The sequence below is a fragment of the Otolemur garnettii genome, unplaced genomic scaffold (genome assembly GCF_000181295.1).
Source record: "Otolemur garnettii isolate 467f Iridium unplaced genomic scaffold, OtoGar3 scaffold00021, whole genome shotgun sequence".
In the NCBI taxonomy this organism is placed as follows: Eukaryota; Metazoa; Chordata; class Mammalia; order Primates; family Galagidae; genus Otolemur; species Otolemur garnettii.
Genome location: NW_003852416.1, coordinates 1596369 through 1606898, shown reverse-complemented (window position 1 = coordinate 1606898; position 10530 = coordinate 1596369). Strand labels below are relative to the sequence as shown.

At 44.8% G+C, this 10530-nt stretch overlaps 1 protein-coding gene across 2 annotated transcripts in view; it reads left to right on the top strand.

Annotated features, from left to right (window-relative positions):
* The window catches only part of WDR11 (WD repeat domain 11), a 54272-nt gene extending 48529 nt beyond the window's left edge, over positions 1-5743 (top strand). Inside the window, exons 24-29 of one of the 2 annotated variants that reach the window (XM_003787109.2) lie at positions 352-447; positions 917-1082; positions 1818-1915; positions 2338-2483; positions 3492-3571; positions 4802-5743. In XM_003787109.2, coding sequence (XP_003787157.1) covers positions 352-447; positions 917-1082; positions 1818-1915; positions 2338-2483; positions 3492-3571; positions 4802-4959 — 744 coding nt within the window. In that variant the 3' untranslated portion in view covers positions 4960-5743. The remainder of the gene's footprint in view (positions 1-351; positions 448-916; positions 1083-1817; positions 1916-2337; positions 2484-3491; positions 3572-4801) is intronic. The other variant, XM_023511680.1, reaches the window with a different exon arrangement.
* The last annotated feature ends 4787 nt before the right edge of the window (positions 5744-10530 follow it).

The window sequence follows — 10530 nt, the reverse complement described above, 5'->3', positions numbered from 1 at the left end:
CGTCATTGTTGTTTGGCGGGTCCGGGCTGGGGATTCGAACCCGCCACCTTAGGTGTACGTGGCTGGCGCCTTAGCTGGTTGAGCTATAGGCGCCGAGCCATACGTAGGAGATTTTTAATCTAGGTTTACTCACATGCCAGTTTCTGTAAGCAGGCAGACAAGCACACAGATATTGACACATTTTAATATTTTTTTCTTTTCAGATTCCTAGATTTCTCTAAAATTGATTATCTAGTAACCTCAGAAGTCAGGAGTAGTGTTTATTAAAATGCCTTTATTAAGTATGGTAATATTTAAATAATTTGAGAGTCTTATAATCCAGGCTTAATTTTCCTTTTTATCCTATTCTAGAAATTTCAACTGGAAAGGGTTAATCTACAGGAAGTAAAGCGGTCAACATATGACCACACAAGGAAATGTACAGACCAGCTCCTTCTGTTGGGTCAAGTATGTCAGTGTTCATAACTCCGTTCAAGCTTGCTTATCCTGTGTCAGTGCTCTGTGTGTGTCTCGTACTTCCCTCCCGACTGTATCTGCTTCCCCATAGATTCAGGCTTTCTTTTGAAGAAATGCCAATAAATCTCATAAGAGAGTAAAAACATGGTCAGCCAGCTTATAGTTTAGGGTTTGATAGTATCAGAAGAGGCCTAGCTACTTTTTTTTTATGTCTCTGTATTGACTAATGCAGAGCTAAAACAGGCAGCTACTTGAGCACCTGGATACACCAGCCTCTGGTTTTATGTTACATTTCAAAGAAGTTGTATTGTACTTTTGTTCAGTTTTGTATATATAAACAAAATATTCAAGAGCATTATTTAAAAGTGAACATCTTCTTTCAGTGTTCTACAGTATAAATTTTAAAAGGTTATATTGGGGGAAAATTTCTTCTAATTAGAAAAACCGTTTCGTTTATCAGACAGACAGAGCTGTGCAGTTGCTACTGGAAACAAGTGCAGACAACCAGCACTATTACTGTGATTCACTGAAAGCCTGTCTGGTCACTACTGTCACCTCATCAGGCCCCTCGCAGAGCACTATCAAGTTGGTGGCAACTAATATGATTGCCAACGGCAAGTTGGCAGGTAAGGCAGTGCACTCTGAGGGGTATACACGTCAATACCCTGGGAAAATCAGACTATTCCCAATGAACTATTTGATTATTAGAGATACTTCTTTATTTTTTATATATGCTCAAAAAAATGGAGAAATTATTGTTCGCTATTGAAACCAGAATACTTCTAGGAATGAAAGGGGCACTATTATAATTGCCAAGACAGCTGGGTATGGTCAGTAGTCTTAGCACTTTGGGAGGCGGAGGCAAGAGGGGTGCTTAAGGCCAGGAGTTTGAGACCAGCCTGGGCAACATAGCAAGCCCCATCTCTATTAGAAAAATGTAAAAAAAAAAAGTCTTAGACACAGTGGCACACATCGGTAGTCCCAGCTACTGGGGAAACTGAAGTAGGAGAATCACTTGAGCCCAGGGGATCACAGTCACAATGAGCTATGATTGCACCATGGCACTCTAGCCTGGGCAACACAGTGACACGTTTTTGAGTGACACTCAAAAAAAAAAAAAACAGCTTGTCAAGATCATAGGCATAAGTTGGACAGTTTAGTCAAACTATAGCAGGAAGGCCTGTGAGATAAGCTTTACTGTTTATTCTCTGGACTGTATTATGCTTCCTATCCAGAGTGGTGACGGGAGAGAACTCCTAATAGTCAAGTCAAGAGTGTCTCTCATAGGTATAAAAGACACAGGACTAGGGGAAGTCAGATGGTGATTTTACTTTTTAGTGACTTGTTCTTTTGTGTTCTAGAGGGTGTCCAGTTGCTCTGCCTCATAGATAAAGCTGCAGATGCCTGCCGCTACTTGCAGACGTATGGCGAGTGGAATCGGGCAGCATGGCTTGCGAAAGTAGGTGATCCCATAGGTGCCTTCAACTTTGGGATAGAAAGCTCAGTCGTGAACTTCTGGCTCTTAGAGGAATTCTTTCACCTGCAAAGCTGCTTTACAGAATTTTTTTGCAACTCTCATCCTGTTTCTATACTTTAAGAGTGTAAATTGCATTTCTTATTGAAAAATGGAGCTTACCTTGGGAGCAGCCTCTTCTTTCTGCTGGGGTCTGAGTCCAGGCTCCAGCCCAAAGGTATTGCTGGGCCCCTAAGTCCTGTAGGCAGGTCTGGGTCACTGTCACTGCCATTTGTGGTTTCAGGGCAGGGTGTTAGTCAAGCAAAGCCCAGTGCTTGTTTCATGGGAACAGATCTCACTTTGACTCAATCAGTTTTTTTTTGTAGATTGCAGAAGGTTTTTGTTTTTAACATAAGCATCTTTTTCAGGTCCGTTTAAATTCTGATGAGTGCACCGATGTTTTAAAGCGATGGGTTGACCATCTTTGTTCTCCACAAGTCAATCAGAAGTCCAAGGCCCTCCTGGTCCTTCTCTCTCTGGGATGCTTTTACAGCGTGGCAGAGACGCTTCACAGGTACCCAGAGTGCGCTGCTCAGGTTGCCTGGGACTTACTGCTTCACACTTTGTTGGGGCTCTGGTGGATGAATGGTAGTACTAGACGTGCAGAGTGGGAGGGAGTGTTCACATCCATTAGTGCTTCATAGAGCTATGATATTTTCCAAAGGATGTGCTGGTCAAACCAACAGGTACCTATTTAAAAAGAATATAATGAAAGAAGTCTTCAGAGATTTGCAGGTGATGCAGCATTGAGTAGAGCAAATGCGAGGAAGCCCAGAGATCGGGAGGAAGGATAACAGTGTGGCGAGGTGGAGATGTCCCCTCTGCCCCTCTGAAAGTCTTGACGTGAGGAGGAATACCCGTCACTTATATGGGATGTTTCATTTATTTAAAACTAAGGGAGCTCAGTTGAGGCAAATATGGCAAAAGATTATTGGTTAAATCTGGATGGTGGATACATCGGTACTTGCATGTCTGTAGATTTCTCTGACTTGACCTATTTTATGATTTTTTAAAGTTTTTTTTTTTTTTTTGAGATAAAGTCTCACTTTGTCACTGTAGGTAGAGTGCAGTGGCGTCGTAGCTCATAGCAACCTCAGACTCCTGGGCTCAAGCTGTTTTCTTGCCTCAGCCTCCCCAGTAGCTGGGACTACAGGCGTCCGCTGCAATACCCAGTTATTTTTAGAGGTGGGGTCTCGCTCTAGCCCAGGCTGGCTTTGAACTCATGAGCTCAAGCCATCCACCCACCTTGGCCTCCCAGAGTGCTGGGATTAAAGTCATAAGCCACTGCACCTACCTTTTTTTTGAAGTATTTTTAAAAAGCTTAGGTTAGCAACGTGAGCATTCATTCACCCGCTTTCTTAAAAAATAAACCAGACTTAGAAAGCTGCTAGTATAATTTTTGAGATACTCAGGTTCCAGTGAAAATGTGTACCAATTTTTATAGAGAAATAGACCCTTAGATGGTTCTACCCACAAACGAGGTGAATCGGGCACCTAACGCTCACTTTGTCCTGTTGAGCAGCATGCGGCACTTCGACAGAGCGGCCTTGTTTGTGGAAGCCTGTCTCGAGTATGGGGCACTGGAGGTCACCGAGGACACGGATATCCTTTGTGAAGTTGGAAGAGGAAGAAAGTGGCACATGCGGGTTTGGGAATTCCTCTTAGTCGTGCTCCCTAGGCAGGAACTGTACTTAGTACATTGTTAATAAGATCCATGTTCTGATTTCCCAAAGCCAGGAAAGGGGGAGGTGGGTGGAGAGCAGAACTGGAAAGTAGTGGCTGCATCACAGGTGTCAGCTCTGTCTGAGTGGAAGGGGACAGGATGCTGGGAAGGGGGCAAGGACCCCATATCTTGTTTGAACTTAAAAAGGATAAAAGAAGAATTTAGGAAAGGTATAAGGGTCTAGAACTTTCAAAATGAGGCATTCTGTGGAATAAATTTTATATATTTATTTAGAAAATACTGGAATGACTAATCCCACTGTCACCCACAGTGAGAGTCTGATAGGGAACAGAGTACAGCACTCAGAAGAGTTGAGTCTTGTAGGCAAGCTCTGTGCTTCGCTCATCAGTGGGAACATTTTATTTCTTCTACATGTCACTTGAGTCACGTTTTTTTCTTTGAAAAGAATGAGCTTTAGAAGACAGCCCCGGTGCCTTGTGTTTGCAGAGCCTGCCTTCTTCTCAGTGCAGTCTCTCTTGAATTAACTACGTTTGGTTTTGTTTCTGCATGGCAGGTATTTGGCAGGTTCTCTGTGAGTGTGTGTGTGTGTATATATACATTTTTTTTTCCAGAAAATTAAACTAACCTAAATTTTTTTTAAACATTAAGTTAAACTAAAGCCTGCGGTTAAGCAGTTCATACACCTGTCACCATTAAAGTGACTCTGGCTTGAAGTACACAGTTTGAATGTCTAAACACAACAGAACAGGGTTGTCTAAGCACCCAGCGTCCAGGCACGTGGAAGTCCTGCTTTGGGAAATCAGTATCTGCTCCCAAACTGCCAACTCCTGACTCTCCACCACAGCGAAGGTATGCACCTAAGTCTTCTTCCCTCAGCTTGCTTCTTCCAGTCTTTAGTTGAGTGTAGGTTGTGGGAGGATCTGGGAGGATGTTGGTTGGGTCTTTTGGACAGAGCCACTTTGGGCTTAGCTGGTGCAAAGGATGGTAAGTTAGATTGAGTCCCGGCCTCCCATGGCCAGGAATCACCATATGTCTGCAGTCATCCTGTGCTGTGGCCCCATGGACGCCAGGTCCCTCCCTGCCTGTGGGAGCTTGTGGGAGCCTGGTCACAGCCCCCTTTGCTCTTCTTTCCCTTAACTGTGGTTTACAGAAACTCATTGCTGCTATATATGCAGATTATGCCCGAAGTTTGAAGAACCTCAACTTTAAACAAGGAGCACTTCTTTTTGCTTCAAAAGCTGGAGCAGCTGGCAAAGATTTATTGAAGGAGCTGGAATCCCCCAAGGAAGAACTAACCAAAGAGTGACAGGTTAATCTTGCCATGGAATCCGACCTCAGAGGCAGGTAAAGGGGGCTGGTCTGTCTGTGGTCACCATCACAGTCCAGATGGATGAGAAGACTGGGTCCTCGGGAGCTGAGTCACCACCTTGCTGACACTAGACGTGCACAGTAGCTGACAAGTGTCTGCGTTAGGAGCAAGTTCTGTGGCCTGCATTGCTCTCAGAGAAAATGCGAATGCTTCAGATTTTGAAAGTACAGAATATTTTATACTTTCAGAGAAAGAGCTTTGAGAGTCCCTCGAAATTTTCTTAAACTTAAAATTCAGTAGACTCATTGACTAAATTTGAATGTGTTTGAGAAACCTACAGTAAAAGAAATTTGTGAGACCTGTTTTCAAATGTGTGCTGTGCCTGTGTTCTTAGTCATTCAGGATACGAACAGGGCAGAAAGGTGAAACATTAACGAGAGATTGGCAAAGCGCTTTCGTTTTCTTACCTTGAAAATGCAGACCTGTTGATTCCTTGGTTTCAGCTAGTTGCTAAATGTTGTAATTTCAGGCTCCTAAGCTTAGAGAGAGCTTTAAGCTTTAAGCTTTATGTGTAGCTCCAGTAGGTGAGCTCCTTGGTATTTTGAATTTTAAGTCCTTCTGTGATGCAGCACAGTAACCTCATTTTTGAAGTCTGTCTTTGTACTTTAATTGTCTGTGTGTTCTAATAGCTGAAATGTATAAGATGTAACTATTATAAATTATTGTGGGGAATTTAAATGTCTATAACATACAAAAATGATAAAAAAGAAAATCATCCAGGCCTGTTCTCTGTGTTGCCGTGTGTGAAGTCAGATGGTGTGCTAGCCTCTCTGGGACCATCCAGCTGCCCACCCCCCACGGTCTAGGCTGCTCTTTCTGTGTCCAGAGAAAGCTGCACGTGGGAATTCCGCGGGTGCAGCACAGAGGAGGGCTGACTCCTGCACGCTGGGCAGATCTGTGTCTGAGTTTCCAAACATTTCCATCTTTCTCCTCCTGGGCCTGCAGGGTGACTCATGGCCTAACACCTACCAGGAGGTAGGGTTTTTAGACAGAATCATAACCCCTTCTACACTTAGAAATTAAACAGTCTGGTCCCCTCTGCCAAGAGACTGAACTCCTTGGAGAAGTAAGCCTGTCCTACATTAGAACTTTGGCTAATAGTTCTAGAAGAAATCCAGGATCCACTGTTGGTCCTATGCCAGGCTCCCCTTTCCTGCCCTTTCTTTGCCTGGCTAGGTTACATTAGACTTTTTAGAGGCCATGGGCAAACACAGCTCTATTTACATCATTTGTTATTTAAAATGACTGACCAGATACATTTTATTTTTCAACCATTGTCTTAGCTGGGACTGCTGTAACCCGATTGTGTAGATGGGGTGCCTTAAACAAGAGACATTTATTTCTTACAGTTCTGGGGGCTGAATATCCAAGATCAAGGCAGATTTGTTCCTGATGAGGGACTTTCTAGCTATAGAATACTGGCTTCTTGCTCTGTCCTCCCATGGCCTGGCCTCTGTGCACATGTAATGAGCCCAGTCCTGTCTTCCTCTATAAAGGCACTAAGCCCATTGTGAGGGCGAAGCCCTCAGGACCCAGGCTCCACCTGATCACTCCCAAAGGGCTTGGCCTCCAAAACCAGCACACTGTGGGGTAGGGCTTCAACACGTGGATTTGGGGGTGGGGGGAACAAACATTTAACTCATAAAAACCATCAACTGTGTTGAACTTGATAAGCAGAGAGGAGAAAAGGCATTTTATTCCAGAGTAGTTCATTTTGAAAAATCAATATGCTTGGAGCTTGTGGCTAACAAATCAGTGATGAGGCCTTGCCAGACTGTGGGACTGAGGAAGCAGGACTGGTGTGGCAGCTGGGACGGACCAGGAAGCAGACCAGGCCAGAGTCTGGATGGGTGTCAGTCCTCTGGCTTGTGTAGATGTCAGAATGCTTCACAGCAAAACAGACTGTGTCAAGACCAGGTTGCATGGGCTTGCTGGCTCTCTTGGTGGCTGCCTGGTGGTGTTATGGGCACAGAGCTGAAACCGTGCCATGCTCACCTACTCCTTGATGGAAATAGGAGCTGAACAAGTATCAATCATTTTTCACATTCAGCTTTTCTGAATGTCAGCTTATCTCTTCATGAAGGATTTTTAAAAACATCGTTATCAGACTGGGCATGGTGGCACATGCCTGTAATCCCAGCATTTGGGAGGCCAAAGTGGGTGGATTGCCTGAGCTCACAGATTCGAGACCAAAGTGAGCAAGAGACCCCCGTCTCTAAAATAGAGCCCCGTGTTGTGGTGGGCACCTGTAGTCCCAGCTACTTGGGAGGCCAAGGCAAGAGAATCGCTTACACTCAAGTGTTTGAGGTTGCTGTGATGCCATGGCACTCTACTAAGGGTGACAAAATAAGACTATGTTTCAAAAAAAAAAAATCATTATCAAAAACATTGTTATTGATGTATTAGCAAGATGGCTTCTCTTTGTAAAACAAGTGGCTGGAATCAGGAGGGGGGCCCTCCTCCCCCAGGCGAGCTGCTGGTCAGGGCCTCAGCCCTTCACTTGTTGCAGAGGCTAGGTGGGGCGTGAAGACTTGGTGTGAGGTGAGGGTTCTCAGGAGGAAGGCCCAGGGGTGGGTGCTTCCTCTGGCTGGTCTTGTCAGAGCCATTTCCTACCTGTCACTCGCTGTTATCTTTTCCTGCTCTTTGACTAATGATGAGTTTGTGCTGAAGGTGGCATGCCTCCACCCTAGTCCTGCTGTGGCTCTTCCCATGATCATGGAGGTGGTAGCAGGACCCTTAGTTCTTTCAAAGTAGATGTCAGCAGTTCTGTACAAACTTCATGGCCCTCTCATACAGCTAATCAGAAAGTCTCAACACAATAGACATTGATAGGAAAACAGTTCCTTCCTCACCTATTTCCTGAGACTTCCTCTTACATGAGGATGGTGTTGTGTTCCAGTGGATCTTGAGCTCTGTGATTATCCGTGAGACGTGGTATTTTATCCTCAGCCCCAATGCGAGATTGAAGCAAAGTGTTCCGCTAATGAAATAAAAGAATTCCAGGTAGGACTGGCGGAGAAGTGAGAATGTTCCAGCCCATGGGAACGTTCCTCTGGGAGCTTGATGGTGATTATTTTGACTGACTCAAGGTAATTTGTGAATGAAAGAACCCTTTCAATTACCATGCAGCAGCTATTCTAATCGATTACACTTTATCTGAGGCTGTTGCTTTAAATGAAAGGAGAAGAGACTGGGCTTTGGGAATCCAATTAGACGGCAGGTCTGTCAGAGACTTGGAAGAGGGGATTGCCCAGAAGCCTGGCCATGCCTTCAGGGGTCCTGTGCATTTTCCTTCCTCCCCCCAGTTCTTGGATGGCCATGCGGCACCCCTTCAAAATAACTCAGGAAAGTGGCACTTCTGCCACCAGGACACTGGGAATGACAAGAGTCTCAAGACAGTCCTAGGCAGTGTCAGGCATTTCTCTTCAGAGTTTGGCTCTAGGGTATAAAATTGCTAAGTAAAGACCACCCCCCATATTATTTTTTTTTTCAGGAAAAACAAGATATATGACTTTAAAGTGACTGTCCTGAGTACAAGAGAAAGAAGGACACTCCAGGTTCCACAGTCAATTGTGATGATTTTTAGTTTTCCCATCTTCCATATTTATTAAAAGTTAGCAAAGCCGGGGCAAGTAAGGAAGAAGACTCGTTGGAGACCCTGGGATGTGCTGCTTCAGAAAGGCTGGATTTGAAAAAGATCGATGCGAATTGGAGGTCATATAAAAAGACATTCCTCAGTCATTGACTGAAAATGCAGCTGGAGGGGTGAGCTTCCTCTTTACAGCTGGGGTGCTTAAAAAAATGAAGCAAGGTGCCTGACACAGAGGCTGGGGAGCAAAGCTGCATGAGAAGGTGCTGCTGCTATCACTGTGCCCTGGTGGGTGATGCCCCAGTCCCTGCCAGTTTGTGTAAATTAAGTTTTACTGGGACACAGCTGTGCCCACCCATTCATAGTCTGCTTTCGACAGCAGAGTTGAGAAGTTAGGACATACATCTTGAGGCCTGAAAAGCCTAAAACATTTACTATCTGGCCCTTTACAGAAAAGAGTTTGCTAACTCCTGCGTAAGGCCCAAACGCTTTCTCGTGATGAAATCTCAGCACCCAAGGGCCCTGTCGGTTACAGACCAGTATGAGGTCCGTTGTGATTTTTCTACGGCTCAGTGCCCTGGACCTGCCTCTCTAGAAGGATATTGACATGACCTTTGTCTAGCATGACCAGATGTCCCGCTTTTTAACAATTTGTCCCATGTCCTGCAGCGTTTTTAAAAAGTCCCGATTTTTGGAAAGTGCACGGACAGGCAGGAGAACGGGAAGAGAATATACGGTTTTCGGCTGCCATGTGGCTATTTCGCCAGAATGTGAGTTTTATATTATTTTTGTTAATTTTATAATGTTAAACTATAATAACAAATAATTGTTAAGAAGTGATTATCGAGAACTGCTCATCAAAGTCTGCATTGTTGTCAGGCCCTGCCCCCCCCCCCCCATGTTGTCCCGCTTTACAAATGTTAAAATCTGGTCACCCTACCTTTGTCCCATCTGGCTTTCTCATGGTCCCCAGTTCCCAAAGGTCCAGGACACTATAAGGGCTGAGCTTCATCTTATTCTTGGTAAATTCTGAGGTAAAAGACATCAAGAGATGATTTAAAAAATTTAAACCCAAGAGCTATTTCATTATCAAAATATTTTTAAGGGAAGCCCAATCTTAGCTTCAGACACTTCTGAACACTTCCTTCTCTGAGATCCTCACTTTATTCCACTACTTTGACATTTTGTCATCATTTGTAAGCAACAATGCTGGGGGGAGGGTGTTACAGGGTGCAAAGTAGCTGTGCCCTAAACTGCTGTCCCAGAGTGAGTCTGGGAAGAGAATTCTGGGTCAGACACCTACTGTGTCTGGTGACTGGGCCTTCACAGGATCCCATGGAGCAGTGATCCCAGGTGGGGAGCGGATGAGTCTGCAGGGTAATCAGATGGAAAACTTCAAGGAGGAAATTGGCACACCATTAGGTTTGCACAGGTACATTGTAGAAGGAAGGGAAACAAAAGATTTCTTAAGGCTGATTTGGAGGGAAATGACTTAGATCAAGAACCACCTGTCCAACAACAAAACGTAAGCGTTTATTTATTTTCCAGTGTTAAAGAATTTAATTGAAGAACATCTGCCTGCTTGTGTGCAGTTGCTGATCTTTGCCAAGAGTAGGCCAAGGACAATGAACCTCCCCCTGTTAGGCAGCTGGAAAGCTGTCCTAGTGGATAGCATTTTAGCAAGACTCCCGCAGAAGCTTAAATGATGTAAGGGTCTCGTCTGAGCGTGTTTCAGAGGACTTCAGTAACTGGCAGCCAAGCCTTGGTTTTTGCTTTCTGCCCCGGCAAACCTGCACAGGTGCCAGAGATGTGGACCAGGGTGGGTGGAGGGGCACTAGGGACTGCACTTCCCAACAGTCTTACTGCCTGACCTTAGGTGAGGGTCACCAGAGCTTCATTTGTAAGATGGTGGTGATACG